The following is a 15,612-nucleotide window of genomic DNA, read 5'->3' as shown; positions in this document are numbered from 1 at the left end:
CTGAAGGGAAGTGTTTGTGGGTCAAAGATGACAGTCTAGAAAGTCAGCAGTCAGAGGGCGTGTGGTCTAAAGGTGTTTTTGTGGTGGCAGAGCAGCTGTGAGTAAGTTGGAGTCAGCTGAGTGTCCACGGGGTTGGGTCGTTGCAAGGATGGACTGGTTTGAGGGTTTACAAGTGCCAAACGCAAAGGAGAGAGAACTTGAATCAACTATGTTAGTTTAGGTGGTTGGTCAGGTACAGTCATATCTGAAGCAGCACGAGTCAGCTGTAGAGTCATTAAGGAGCCTATAATGTGATAACCCTTCGAGTTAAGAGTTGCATGAGGGCATGTAGATGTCTGAGGACATTTGGAGAAGTTTTTATGTTAGTTAAGGCTACTGAGTCAGCCAATTTTGTGTCAAACTGTTGAGGCAGTATTTAGTAATAAGTGAAGGTCAGAGGAGGATCAGCAAAGGGTCCACGAAGGTCCTGGGGTTGTGGATTAAGGGTCAGCTGATACTGGAGGAAATTATGGGAGCTTGGAGGACAAGTTTCTAGCTAGGGACAAGTGGAGGATTTCGAAGGCAGTTCTGTGTCAACAGCAGCTGGGAGCTATTTTGGTTAGCTGGAGTCAAGAGAGGCTTATAGGTGAAAGATCATATCTTTTGGAGGTCTTTGCTGACTTGGGAGGACAGTTGGAGGAGCCAGGTGGATCTAATAGGGAGGTTGGGAGGGTGTTGAGGTGCCCCATCATTGAGTCAATTGAAGGGCTAGGGACATTTGCAAAGCTGGTTGGTGCCCCTGGAGCTGGGACTTCAATGTCCCCCAGTTCTGATCCCATTGTGTCTTCTTCTTGTACACCTGTAGGTGGTGTAGTAGAGGCCATCACCCAGCCCACCACACAACGTGTGTGTGTGTGTGTGTGTGTGTGTGTGTGTGTGTGTGTGTGTGTGTGTGTGTGTGTGTGTGTGTGTGTGTGCATATATACACCTGTGTATATATATGTATACGTATATATGTGTGTATATATATGCATATGTATATATGGGTGTATATGTATATGTATATATGTGTATATATGTATATGTATGTGTGTGTGTGTGTCTATATATATATATATATATATATATATATATATATATATATATATATATATATATATATATATATATATATATATATATCATACATACGTATATATATATGTATAGCAAAGGTTACACAAAAATCCATGTCATGCTCCCGTTTTTGTGCTAAAGTGTTAATATGCAAATGGAAAATTAGGTCCTAGTTAGGGGATATCAAGATGCTATTGGCTTATTTAGCTTTTTATATGCCTATTGGCATTTTTCCATCCATACAAAGACAAGAAAATCTCTTTGAGCATACACAAAGGTCATCAATGAAAATCTCTAAGATATTCCAAATGAGTTCCTTGAACAGTGTACACATTAAGCATTGGAAGGTGGTGGGGACATTGGTCAGGCCAAATGGCATGAAGCGGTAAGCTTCCCACTTCGTGTTGTCTTGTACTGGTCTACTGGATTGATCGTCACTTGGTGGTGTAGCCTGAAAAGTCATCCAAGACTTTGGCAACTCTTTCCAATAGGTGGTCAGTGTATGGTAGGGGAAAGTGATCACGAACTATGGTGGCATTATCCTTTTTGAGGTTAATGCACATTCTAAGGTTTCCATTCTTTTTGGGAAAGTTCTTTTTGGGAACGATCACTATCGGTGAAAAACATTCCGTGTGCTTAATCTCATACACAAATCTAGCATCGATGAGCTTGTCTAGCTCTTGTTTGACCATTTTTCCATACTTAGGATTCATGTGGTAGGTTCTCGGTTTTGATGGTTTTGCACCTTTTTCAGTGAGAGGGATTGTGTGTTTCACCACTTTTGGACAAATTCCCTTCATGTATTTAGCAATGAATACTATCTTAGATTCTTCACCATGGCCAACACAAGGTTTACTTGCTTCATCTTTGCAGGGCTAAGCAGCAGAAGGATTGTGTGTTTCACCACTTTTGGAGGAATTCCCCTCATGTATTTAGCAATGAATACTATCTTAGATTCTTCACCATGGCCAACAAGGTTTAATTGCTTAATCTCTGCAGGGCTAAACAACATGAGGCTCTCTGCTACCTACGATTTTTTGAGTCTTCTTGCCCCATCACGTACCACTCTTTTTTTAATGTTGTAGGACTTAAAGTACTCATGCACTTTCTTGAGATCTTCCTCTTGAGGCATGGTGAGCTCTTTGAGTTTAGCTTCCTTCTCTACCTTGGCCTTAATTTTTTAAGCTTGCATCCTAGCAGCTTGGCATTATTTCAGCCTAAAGGGTGATCTTGTTTATGTCTCATGTGAATCGACAGCCTCAGGGGTAGCAAAAGCTAATGAAAATACATATCCATTATCGAGGGAACATACTAGGCTTCTTGTGTGGTTTTCTCTTTGATTGACAAGTGACTGTTGGCAATGCGAAAGTGGCTTCTTCCATAGAGGAGTTGTCAATAGATGAAACACTAGCTACCCATGGTTCAAAGACATTGTTAGCTCTCAAAAAGTACGTTACACTAAGCATGAAGGAGGATATTCTCATTCCCTCCAATCTTGTAAACCTTATTCTAAGCTTTTGTGGAAGGGTATCCCTTGTTGCCAAGACATGAATCCCCAATCCTCAGAGTTATCAAGATCTAGAAGAAGCTCATCGTCTTAGTTCTACTCCTAGTTTAAAAATATTATGATCAAGTCATATCGCCTCTAAAGAGGTCAAAATTAAGTCATCACCAATCACCTCAGAGAAAATATTATGATGACTATGATGCCCCATGGAAGGCTAACCATTGAGTCCTCTTTCACTACATCTGGGTCTAGTTGGATTGGTTATAGTGGTGTAAGAGGCTCCAGAACTAGCTCTTTCTGTGACCTCTTCAGAATGGTTATGGGTTTGTTCATGGCCTTTGGCAAGATTTGAGGCTCCCTCATAGGTTCTATGTTTGGTTATGAAATAGGATTTGGAATATGTTGGGTGTGGTTAGTGGTTTGTACCTCGACTAATTTTGTAGATAGGCTCTAGTTCAACCTTCACCTTCCTTACAAGCTCTTGGGCTTGGTTCATTCACTTCTTCTCCAAACATTGGGTTAGGGTAATCTTTAATTTTTTTAGAAAGGTTTGTGTAATAAATGGGCTTCTTAGGAAGAGCTAGTTTGAGAGGGAGGTCACTCACATGTTGCTTTAGAGCTCTCATTCGAACCACTTTCAATGGTCATGATTTCGTTGTCCTTCACAACTGATTGTGCATTACATTTCTACATAATCTTTTATGTTTTCTTCTTTTGGAACTTTGATTCCAATCCACTAGCCATTTTAGGGGCTAATGTGGTCTTTAGGTCTCGTGCCTCAAACTCTTTAGCTACTTGCTTTTGAGGTTGAAGCTTGAGCTTTTTACTTATTTATAGCCTTTGGATGCTCCCTTGGCTACACTTCCCTCGTCTTGGCGTGGAGCCTTGTGTGATGACATGAGTACTATTGTTTTTAGGACAATCCTTATTGTAAGCACGATCAAATCCACACTTGTAGCATGTGCCACCATAAAGAATGACATTCGAGTTCAACACCGAATTCAGAGTACTCGGAGCACTCGGGGGATTTGGTTTAGGGTCCTTATGGAGGACACTTTATGATACGGTTTGGGCCTTTTCATCAATGGCCTACATACTATATTGTGTTAAGGTCTCTCTCTCAATGTTGCACTTTAAACAAGGAGGCATAGTCTATGGTTGGAGCATGTTCTCTATATCCAGATGGATCTTGTTGGTTATAAGACTCATAGCTCTCTTATTCTTGGGTTTTTGTTTCTGTAGATAGAGTCACCAAGTATTGTTGTATTGGTATGCTTCTTGGAGGAATTGCTTCTTAAGGTTGAAATATCAAAGGTTGGGTAAAGCAACCCTATGATTGTCAATATGTAACTCTTGGTAAGGGGTTTTAGTAGGCAGACATTGGAGCTGGTGCTAGTGGAGGATTGATGGTTGGTGGGGTTGGTAAGGCCAATACCTACCTTGGCGCACAAAGCATATGTCATGGCACTAGAATCCACCCTGCTTGCTTTTGTTGGTACCAACCATGAGTTGTATCATGGTCTCCACGTGGTGTTGGCAATGAGCACAATACTATTGATGTCTAGGCCTCAACAATAGCTTGAATGGTTTTGACAAATTACACACTAACCCATATCTCATCGTGGGAATAAGTGTGCATGTGTGAAACTTAAGGAATTAGCATTGAGGTTTCCCTTGGCCGTGTCACTAATGGACTAATAAGTAAATTGTTTGCCAACTCTACCATGCTCATGTCCTTGATTAGAACTCTTTTTGGTGTTGGTTAGGCTCTCTTAGTCGAGAGGCTTTCAATGATGCATCACCTTAGGCTCACGTCATATATGTGGGATCACATCTTTGGGACTTACATCTGTTGGCTCACGACTCACGCTTTGCGGACTCTTACCTACGAGCTCACACCTAGTTGGGCTCATATCTGGTGGCTCATAATTTTGTATCAAACAAGCTCACGTGGGTTTGGTAAACTAGAATCACAACACACTTGGCAAGCTCACATCTGTGGGCTCGCGTCTTATGGACTCACATCTATTAGCTCACATCTTGTGGGCTCACAACTCACGCCTAACTAAGCTTACGAATTCTTTTATGAAATAGGCATGCAGATTTTGATTTTTATGAAATAGACCTATTTAGGTACGAATTCCAAGTAGTGTGTGGGGCTCTAGACCTATGAGAGGGTTGGTGAGCCTTAATTCTCTAACATTTGTAAAGGACAAGAAATTTATTGTTTATACAAATTGTGTCACAAGAAAATCTTTATTAGACAAAGTAGGTGTGTCCTACAAGTCTTCAAGGCAGTTTTAATTAGATGCTACACATTATTAGGTTCACCTACGTCTAGATGCATAACTCACCTCTGCAGGCTTATAGCTCACGTCTCTAGGCTCATGAGACTGACATTTCTAAGCTCATGTTTTCTAGACACATCCTTTTTCATGGGACTATGGACTCACATCTCTAAACCCGATAAGTGGTTTGGCTTGGTTTTTAGAGTTTTTTGTAGAGTTTCTTGCACATGATTGAAAGTGATTAAGGTTTCTAATTTTGAGTAATGGTGTTTATATAAGTAATTAAGTGTTTTTTGATTATTTTGGTTGAGCCTTAATGCTCCGATATTTGTAGAGGACAAGAAATTTATTGTTAATACAAATTGTATGACAATAAAATCTTTATAAGATATAAGTGTGTCCCCCTACAAGTCTTCAAGGTAGTTTTAATTAGATAGTACACATTATTAGGTTCACCTGCTTCTAGATGCACAACTCAAGTCTACATGTTCACGGCTCACGACTCACATTTCTAAGCTCACGTTTACTAGACACATCTTTTTTCACGAGACTATGGACTCACGTCTCCAAACCCAACAAGTGGTTTGGCCTAGTTTTTAGAGTTTTTTATAGAGTTTCTTATATATGATTAAAAGTGATTAAGATTTCTAATTCTAAGTAATGGTGTTTATACAAGTAATTAAGTGTTTTTTTTTATTATTTTGGTTGATTTTGCATACTCTAAGCTACCAATTTCAACAATACATGAAATTTGCCTGAATAGAATTTTTAATTTTCTTACTTTAATTCACACTAAATGGAGCTTAAAGTATTTGTTTTCAAAGTGAATTACACTCCTAATCATAAATATTACTCTATTGCTTGATACAATGAAACAAAATCAAAGCCTTTTGCGCTTCAAAGTCGTGCAAAAACCATCAAAGAAATAAGGGTTTTTCCTTTCCCAAATATGTAAATACAATGACCTAATACAAACAAGCTTCAAAACAAAATAAAAAACAAGAAAACTCACACACCCAAAGCTCCAAAATCATATGCTTTTCGGAGTATGATCTCCTAATCAACACTAGACATTATTAGGTAATCCAAATAGCTTGGATGAATGGAAAAACAACAAAAAAAACCCTAAGCTAGTCCTTAAATATGTTCAAGCTAGATCTTACCTTAGTCTATGCGAAAACAAGTGTTGTTTAGTCTTGCTTTAGAGCCGCTACAAATGTAACTTCTTGATGTGGTGGGTATGCTAGCCTGTCGTTTGCTCTATCCTCACTCTATTATCACCTGAATGCTTTCTTTACTATGGGAGTGAAGATAGAGCTTCAATCACCTTAATGGATGTGAAGAGAAGATTGTCGACACTAAGGATCAACCACACAAGAGGTGGATGGAGAGGAGACGCTCATGTGAGAGATCCCACAATCAAACGTATCTAAGCAAGTATCCACCACTAAGCAAGCACAATTCAATAGAACACAAGCAAGAGAATAAGAAGAAGAGGAAGAGCTCACAAGTATTTGATTGCAAGGAAATAAATGTGTATTGCTTAATGTCAAAATTAACTTGTATAGAAATGACTCACTTTCACACTAGGTCAAACAAAACTTAAAAATAGTCCCAAAGCAATTAATTCAAGTCTTACGCAAGTATGTACACAAAGTCAATGACTACCCTATTTGGCATTAAGCTCAAGGTAAGACTACTTTATAAAGTCCAACATCATCCTTTAGAAGATGGGCTTCCATTACCGAGTAAGATAGCAAGCACCTCACCATAGGTCAAGCGGGTGAAACTATGTTAACCTCCGAAGTGGCTAGCACTTATTTCAAAGAAAATCAATCATTATTGGTTCATTGGCAACTCCATTGCAAATTTGTGAAATTTCTAGCCACCTTCCACAACACCCAAAGGCACCTAGCTTTAATATGCTTGGATGCCTAATAAAAAAGTTTTCTCCTCCTTGAAACTATTATGGATGAGTGTCCCAAATTAATGAAAGAGCAAAGGGTTTCACGTGGTAAATATGATAACACATTAAAATCTCTCAATTTATTTTATCATACTATTATGGCTCTCTTTGCTACCTAAATTTCTAGCTACTCAAAGGAAGTTTTGATTTCAATCAAGCTAGTTTGAATTAGAAGAGAAAAATCCAAGAAACTTTCCTACGGCTTTAAATTAGTTACAGATGAGAGGAATGTCAAGACGAGGAAGAAAACAAGGAGAGAGAGAGAGAGAGAGAGAGAGAGAGAGAGAGATTAATTTAAAGGGAAATCTCCTCTATATTTGTTAATGCTTCTTTGGAAAGTTGTGCCAAAAACAATAATATTGATTTTTTTAGAGCAATGGCATTGATGGTTCATGACCAATCTCTCCTTAGGACTGGCAATTGTGGTCATTGGTGGATAAATGACCCTTCCTCCATATTGATTCCCCAATCTTTTATCGGGACCATTCTCGCCAATGCCACTGGGTTCCATCCTAATACACTGATGTTTTAAGCAACCCCCCCTTCCCAAACACAAGCTTACAAGTAAACCAACCCCATCTCTTATCACACCATCTGTTTTTTTGTGAATACTTTTGGATGTACATGTTATATTGTAGTTTTAAAAATGTAAATATATAATATTCTCACACAGATATGTACACACATTAATAGATACATAGAAATCTCTATATACGTGTAGTGTGTGGGGGTGTGTGCGCATGCGCGCCCCTTTTACAAAAAAGGAAAGTTGATCCACACATCAATAATCAAATTATTTTTTTGAGCTTCGATCTACTCTGCCCACAAGAAGTATCAATGTGGAATGGGTATAGTGACTGTCTATTCCACAAGCTAGCTGACTGTAAGCTGGAGCCTATTCATACACTGAACACAAACATTAACTGACAGTCAAAAACACATCATCAGGCAACATGCATATCTAGTTGCAAGAAGAAAAACAGGAGGATAGCTACAACATGCACTAGTGTGTGCACCATTATGCATGCGAGCCTGTGCATGTGGACATGGGTGTGCAAAGGGGGGGAGGGGGGGGGTGTGAGAAGATTTGTTGGGGTTGGGAGGGAAATAGCATTCCTTTATGTACGGTTTGCTTAGAACAACACATCAATATTTACACTAGATTTCAAGAGGTAGGATTTCCTACAAGCTTCAGATCCACCACCCCAACCTTTGAGTTGATTTACAAAACCTCATGGTGAAATGATTTCCTTGGCACTCTTCCCACCCGATACTTCCCATGAAAGCCAAGACCAAAAACTCATTGTTTGGAGGACTCCGAAGCAGCCCTGCCTTTCCGAATCATTTCCCTGATCTCCTCTGGAGGTGGCAATGGAGGCCCTTCAGGAGGATACACAACGTAGGAACGCTGTGATTCAAATCAAGAGAAAAAAAGCACATGAGAAGGACAACTAGTAAGGTCAAACTTGGTGGAAAACTTGACCAATAGTATAGGTAGAGAAGCAACTTACATTACGAATAACCTTCTCTAAATTGTCCGGATTGTTGGCAAAGAGTGTCATCATGAAAATTGGGATCCCAACATAGCAGGCAAACTTGAAAACCTCTAAAACTCCCTTCTTGGTTCCAGTGGCAGACATGTTAGAAATTCACCTACAACCATTCCAATCTCTCTCTCATGATGAGATTACATGGACACTACTGTATCACTTTTGGTCTAACAGACCCACTGGGTCTTTTGAAGACGTTTAATATAACTCTCTCTCTCTCTCTCTCTCTCTCTCTCTCTCTCTCTCTCTCTGCTTTTTAACTTTCATGTTTTGCTAACATTCAGCTTACTCATGGATCACATGTAACTAACTTTTGGTCTCATAGACCCTTTGGGTCTTTACTAGACGCTAATAAATCCTTCTTTCTTTCTTTCTTTCTCTGCATTCGCATGTCCTTTTCTATATAGTCGCCTCTACACCCTTTTATTTTCTTTTCTTTTCTTTTTCTTGGGGTGGAGAGGGGATTTGTTCCAACTTTGGGGAGAGAAAAAGTAGCCAGATCCCTTGCATTTAGAGGTCCTTGCAACCCTGGAGGTTCAATGATCTGTTTGGCCTGGCTCCACACAGTCGTGACAGCTGCAGCCCCTGGTTCAGCTCAACTGTGCCTAGCTTCAATGGCTCTGCCTAAACTGAAAGGCTCCCACTCTGCAGCTACAGCTTTGACAAAACCAGCAGTCCAATGCTCTGTCAGTGCTGCAGGTCTGCAACCCAATCGAGCTCCTCGCAGCAGTCAAAGACCTTGAGTTCCTCCCAGCAGCTTCAGCAATTTCTGATGGCAACCCATCTCCTCAATGCAGTTCACAGGTTAGCCCAAGTTCATTGTTACTGACGCAAACTTAGGTCAAGGTTCCAGGGGGGTTCAAGAGGGGTTAAGCATGATGAATACGGGTTGTGAGCTGTCTTTTGCTGAGGCCCTTTTGTCACCAATAAAACCCCTACATTCAGCAAGAAGTCCAAAGACAATCAGGCACTCGAGGCCAAGGCTTGACAATCTTGAAGAACGCACAGCGGGAGAAGAATGGTACCAGACATCATCGAGCACACCTAGGTAATCTTGTCCAAGGCTGAGGAGGTCGGAGGTAATCTCCAAGAAACGATGGGGGCTCTCAATCAAGAAGTCACTACTCAAGTCAACTTAATGACGCAAAATGTGAGAGAGATGCCACCACTGAAGCCCAGGAACAATAACAGTGAGAAGCCTTTGCACAGAAGATCAGTATAAGTGGACTACTACCCAAGGTAATGCTTCAAGAAAACTCAGGAAGACCAGGTCCCATGGGCATTGGCAGAGGCTACATTGACTATCACCTGGGATGTAGACGCCATTAGCACCATTGACCAACGCAATGGCCACGTAGTCCTAACTGTGATACCCCTGATAATTTGGAGGAACTCACACCAGCACAGGCTGCCGAAACCGAGGTGGGTGATATAATCCAAATTCCCAGGAATATGAAACTTTACATTAAAGACACTAAGTACACATAGCTTTACCAATTTCAACCACACTCAAATCAAACTGAGGTGGGTGATATAAGCCAAATTCCCAGGAATATGAAACTTCACATTAAAGACACTAAGTACAGATAGCTTTACCAATTTCAACCACACTCACCCACACTTAATTTAATGAGTATTAAAGGGTCAGAAAACTTGACAACACAATGGGTCCGGAACGCGTCCCCCTCCCATGACTTTATTACAGGGACTATTTATAGATACATATATGTAACATTATATGGTAGAGATGTGTGAACACACTTAAGACCACCAAGACACTTTTTCCCTCACAAGGTCTTTTCCCTGTGCGTATGTACACCCTCTTATCTACTCATTTTGGGGTGTGTACTTATCTTTTGTATCTAGCACACATTTGTTTATTCTAATCTAGTGAGTTTTTGTGCTCTCAAGCTTCTCTATCTTGTGCGTGTGCATTGTTGCAACCCTAACCCTAATTCCAACAATTGGTGTCAGAGCTAGCTTCCTTGACACTTGATCTAACAGTCTGCCTCCCTCCTCACGACCCTATTTTTCTGTCTCCAATTAAGATACCCTCTAGGGAGAAGAACGTATATACTGTAGTGCTCTGCATATGAAGTATACAAAATTTCAGGGTCCGCGGCGCGATTCGGACGCGTTTTGGGCACCGCAAGGCTTCTGCAGACGTTCTGGAGAGGCGTCATTTTGGATTGGTTCTGCTCGATTTTGGATGTTTGGACTGTGTAGCGGCAAAGATTTGGTGTGCAGCAGCATCTACAATGTTTTCAACAACATCGATCATCATACTTTCGCCAATAACACTCTATTCTCTACTCTGTGTTATTTTTCATACACTTTGCAAGTGATTCAGTCAATTGGCAGCCATCCAGTGTTGCATTCAGTGAATACTGAGTACTTGCAGTGTGTTGAAAGATTTTGCATTTGGTAGACAGTCATGGCTAGCAGTAGTGATGTATTCAACATGTTGTCTGCTGAGGACAAACTTGATGGGACTAACTACCCATTGTAGTCCTATATGATGAGGTATGTTCTGGTTGCTAAAGGCCTTTGGAATGTGATCAATGGTAGTGAAACTCGTCCTGTTTCACAACTACCAATGCAACCAGGTGCTGCATATACATCATCTGAAGTAGAATCTGATAAAGATGTGGCTCCTCCACATGCACCACCAGTACCTCCCACTGCTGCTCAAACAAGTTGGGATGGAAGAGATGCACAGGCACATGCATTGCTTACACTTTCTGTGAAGCGAAGCATTATTCCTCATATTCGGTCATGTAAGACTTAAAAACAGGCATGGGACGCACTTGCTGCATTATACCAGGTGCGCAGTGAAGCACGTGTTACATATCTGTGCAAACAGTTGGAGTCTGAGCACATGAATAAGGGAGACTCAATGGACAGCTTCTTGACCAAGATCTAAGATTTTAAGAAGCAGCTCGCTAGTGTGGATGAGATATATCCTAATAGTACATTGGTGCCCACAGTTCTCAATGCATTGCAGGATTCTTATTAGAGTTTTGCCTCTACCCTTAGACTCATGATGAAGGGAATCCAAATGCCCTTACATTTGATGAGCTGGTTTTAGTACTCTTGCAAGAAGAGCAGTCTAGACAAAACAGATCTATTATGCGAGTTGGTGACCGAGCTTTTGTTGCCAACCAGAAAGACAAAGGTAAAGCTTCTTCGCATGGTGACTATAAGCCATAATCAGAATCCTCAGGTAAGGATGCAGAGAAAGAAAGTGATAAACCTAAAAAGAAGGGCAAGTATCACTATTGCAAGAAGCCAGGACACTACATAAATGAGTGCAAGAAAAAGCTAGAGAAGGAGAAAAAGAAAGAATCGGGCATGGTTGTGGCTGATGCATCAACACCAAGTGCAGAGAAGAAAGAATCTACCAAGTTTTTCTCAAGATGATTGGGCATGGACTGTACATTGTAGTTATGACCCTTCTGTTCATGATGTATACATGTCAGTAGTATCTAGTCCATACTATGCATAATGGAGTTGATAGTTATATAGTCTTGTGGGTTGACTACCATGAGTATATAGCATGCACGTTCCTAAAAGGTGAATTTGGACATGTTCCTGGATTCATCTAGGTATATAATTCAGCCGTATTAGCAGACATGCAGATTTCACATTGTGAAGTTTTCGTCTGAGTTACGGCCAGTTGAGATATTGTGCTTATTCTTTCTATCTTTAGCGATGCATTTGCCCTATCAACTACTTATTTGCTGTACTAATTCTTTCTATTTGCTACTTCCCTTAGTGCTAAGCTTCATTATGGATGAGTCTGCCTTGTATCTCTGGAGGTTTGACAGAAACTCAATACGAAGAGCTTTGTGTGAATATATACTCGTGTGTGTGTGTGTGTGTGTGTGTGTGTGAGAGAGAGAGCATATCTTGATACAAACTTCTACACCCACTATTGGGCACTGATAATGTTAGTAGGGATGTCGTAGTATCTAGTCCATACTATGCATAATGGAGTTAATAGTTATAGTCTTGTGGATTGACTACCATGAGTATATAATACGAACGTTCCTAAAAGGTAAATTTAGGCATATTCCTAGATTCATCTAGGTATATAATTCAGCCGTATTAGCAGACATGCAGATTTCACATTGTGAAGTTTTCGTCTGAGTTGCGGCCAGTTGAGATATTGTGCTTATTCTTTCTATCTTTAGCGATGCATTTGTCCTATCAACTACTTATTTGCTGTACTAATTCTTTCTATTTGCTACTTCCCTTAGTGCTAGGCTTCATTATGGCCGAGTCTGCCTTGCATCTCCGGAGGTTTGACAGAAACTCAGTACGAAGAGCTTTGTGTGAATATATGCTCGTGTGTGTGTGTGTGTGTGTGTGTGTGTGTGTGAGAGAGAGCATATCTTGATACAAAGTTCTACACCCACTATTGGGCACTGATAATGTTAGTGGGGATGTCGTAGTATCTAGTCCATACTATGCATAATGGAGTTGATAGTTAGTCTTGTGGGTTGACTACCATGAGTATATAACATGCACGTTCCTAAAAGGTGAATTTGGGCATGTTCCTGGATTCATCTAGGTATATAGTTCAGTCGTATTAGCAGACATGCAGATTTCACATTGTGAAGTTTTCGTCTGAGTTGCGGCCAGTTGAGATATTGTGCTTATTCTTTCTATATTTAGCGGTGCATTTGCCCTATCAACTACTTATTTGCTGTACTAATTCTTTCTATTTGCTACTTCCCTTAGTGCTAGGCTTCATTATGGCTGAGTCTGTCTTGCATCTCCAGAGGTTTGACAGAAACTCAGTACGAAGAGCTTTGTGTGAATATATGCTCATGTGTGTGTGTGTGTGTGTGTGTGTGTGTGTGTGTGGAGTGCATGTGAAAGCATATCTTGATACAAAGTTCTACACCCACTATCGGACACTAATAATGTTAGTGGGGATGTAGTAGTATCTCGTCCATACTATGCATAATGGAGTTGATAGTTATAGTCTTGTGGGTTGACTACCATGAGTATATAACATGCACGTTCCTAAAAGGTAAATTTGGGCATGTTAAGGTTCGCGGTGGTTTTCACTTGGTGTCAGGTGGGGCCAAAGGCACTTTGTCACAGAGAATCAATGCACTTATGTACTGAAACAGGTTGAAGCAGGGCATAAAGGTCCAAGGCAACCAAGTGCAGGATTTGAAGTGGTACAAGATAGGGCAAACCAAGCTGGAGTCAGTGAGGTGGGCATCTCTTGTCCATTAAAGATTCGGCACAAAGAGCGCAAGGGGCATCGGAGAGCAGCAAGGCTCAAGACAAAGCTCCAACAACAACGAATGTGAAGTCAGATTTGAAGTAAAGATCTTGCAACCCAAGTTGGTCTCAACTCGGCAAACGAATCTCGACTTCCTTGAAGACTCTTACTTTCCGGGCAACGCTGCATTGCCTAAGGTAATCACTCTTACTCACCTCAGACAGGAGCTCCGGCGAGACCACGCAGTCACCTCGCCAATTTTGTGGGGATTGGGGGACTCTCAAGCGGGGGCTTGAAGTCCAGGCCATATAGATTAAAAAAGCCAAAAAAATGAAAAAATGGCAAAAATACAAAAATATGCACGGTTTTTCTTTTGTAAACGGGTTAGACACTGACCTTGCTCATGGCTATAAAGCAGGGTAAAGACCTCCCGTCCTTCATTATATATTAACACTTTGCACTGATGCGTTATATTAAGGACATACATCCAACCTTTGGTTTCAAAAGTAATTGACGAGGGCGTCAATTCTATAAAGGGGGGGTATGTGACGTATCCGTCAGTTTTCGGCCGTTCCGGCTAAAAACAGCCGTTTCGGCCGTTTTCCGTGGCGCGTCCCGGGATTTCTATCCGGAGGGACATGGTGCCCGAGGGGTATGCTTGACCGCCCCGAATATAATGCATCTATATGGGGAGGAAGTGCTTGGAGAGGCAAGGCATGGACCCATAGTAGGCACCTTGACGCACTCACGCATCGGGTAGGCACGTTAGGCCTCCCGGGGTGCGAGCGGTGTGGAGCCGAGTGCCTCCGGGGGATGCCCTCCCTACCTTGACGGAGTCGGGACCGAAATCGCCGACGGGACCGAGAACGGTGGAAAAACGGCCGCCCGCCGAGGCCGGCGCGCCGGGCCGTGCCGACGGGCCACGATGGACCCTAGGCCGGCAGTTCATGGATGGAAGGCAAGTCCCGTGTGAGGCCGATGGAGCCGAGCCGGGCATGAAGGGCAAGTGAACGGTGAGACCCGCAAGGCATACGCGCGAGACGGGCCGGTGGAGCCGTCATGAGCCATGAAGAGGCCGCGTGCGGCAAAGACGTGGTGTGTTCGTGCCAGACGTCCGCTCGTACAGGGCTCGCGTCCGTACGGCCATCACAGGGTCCATTCCTACACCGTCGCGGTCAGGCAACACAGAGAATGTCAGACCACCACCCAGCATCATGCACGGAATCTGAAGAACCATGTGCTGATTTGCCTGCAGGTCGCTATCATCCTCGGAATCTGTACGGCAGGGAACGGAACATGCGTTGGCTCATTTCCCAAAAAGGTCTCCTGGCTGCGCCGGTCACTCTTTACAAGGAAAATGGCCCTTCCCTGCTCCGTAATATCAAAGCACATAACCACTTTCTAGCTTTATCGACAATAGAGAGAAGAAAGCAAAGAACACTTTCATCATACTGTGTTGATGGAGAGAGAGAGAGAGAGAGAGAGAGATTGTGGAATTGCCCCATTCCCTCCCCCCTTTTCCCCTTCGCATAAATTTAAACCCAATTTCACAACCCAAATTTTCATGCAGTCTTTGATGCAGCCCAGATTGCACATACCTGGTATTGGTGTCTGCCTGTGCGAGCTGCCCAACTGCGTGCGAGCCCTCTTTCATTTTAAAAACTTGTTTATGTTTATGTTTATTTTAGGCCCAATTTTCAATGGATATAGCGTTGGGCTCCCACTTTTCACATTGCCCAAATAAGAGAAGCACTTACTCCAAGTGGTCAACTAAGGGTGTTTACAGACTACGGGCCTGCCCACGAAAAAGGTTGAGAGCTGTGGGGGTAGGCACCTTTTTGATAAACAATTGTTGGGCGACAATACTCTTTACGGACCGTGGGCATGCCCACGAAAAAGGCGTCCTGAAACTGAGAGCTGTGTGGGCAAGCTATTCCACTCTGAACTAGAACTGTGGTTGTTGGGCT

The 15,612-nt window shown here is 42.0% G+C and overlaps 1 protein-coding gene across 1 annotated transcript; it reads right to left on the bottom strand.

Annotated features, from left to right (window-relative positions):
• Positions 1-7,865: 7,865 nt before the first annotated feature.
• Positions 7,866-15,368, bottom strand: LOC147626866 (uncharacterized). Its single transcript, XM_086816109.1, has 3 exons — positions 15,244-15,368; positions 8,368-8,509; positions 7,866-8,264 (listed from the first exon to the last, which is right to left on the bottom strand). Exons 2-3 carry the CDS (start codon positions 8,494-8,496, stop codon positions 8,157-8,159), a joined length of 237 nt encoding a protein of 78 aa, XP_086672235.1. The 5' UTR covers positions 8,497-8,509; positions 15,244-15,368; the 3' UTR covers positions 7,866-8,156.
• Positions 15,369-15,612: the final 244 nt, after the last annotated feature.

Source organism: Cibotium barometz, chromosome 21, assembly GCF_041138505.1.
Source record: "Cibotium barometz isolate CiBa-2024 chromosome 21, ASM4113850v1, whole genome shotgun sequence".
Lineage (NCBI taxonomy): Eukaryota > Viridiplantae > Streptophyta > Polypodiopsida > Cyatheales > Cibotiaceae > Cibotium > Cibotium barometz.
Note: the sequence above shows the minus strand (reverse complement) of the source record. Positions and strands in the feature narration are given on the sequence as shown.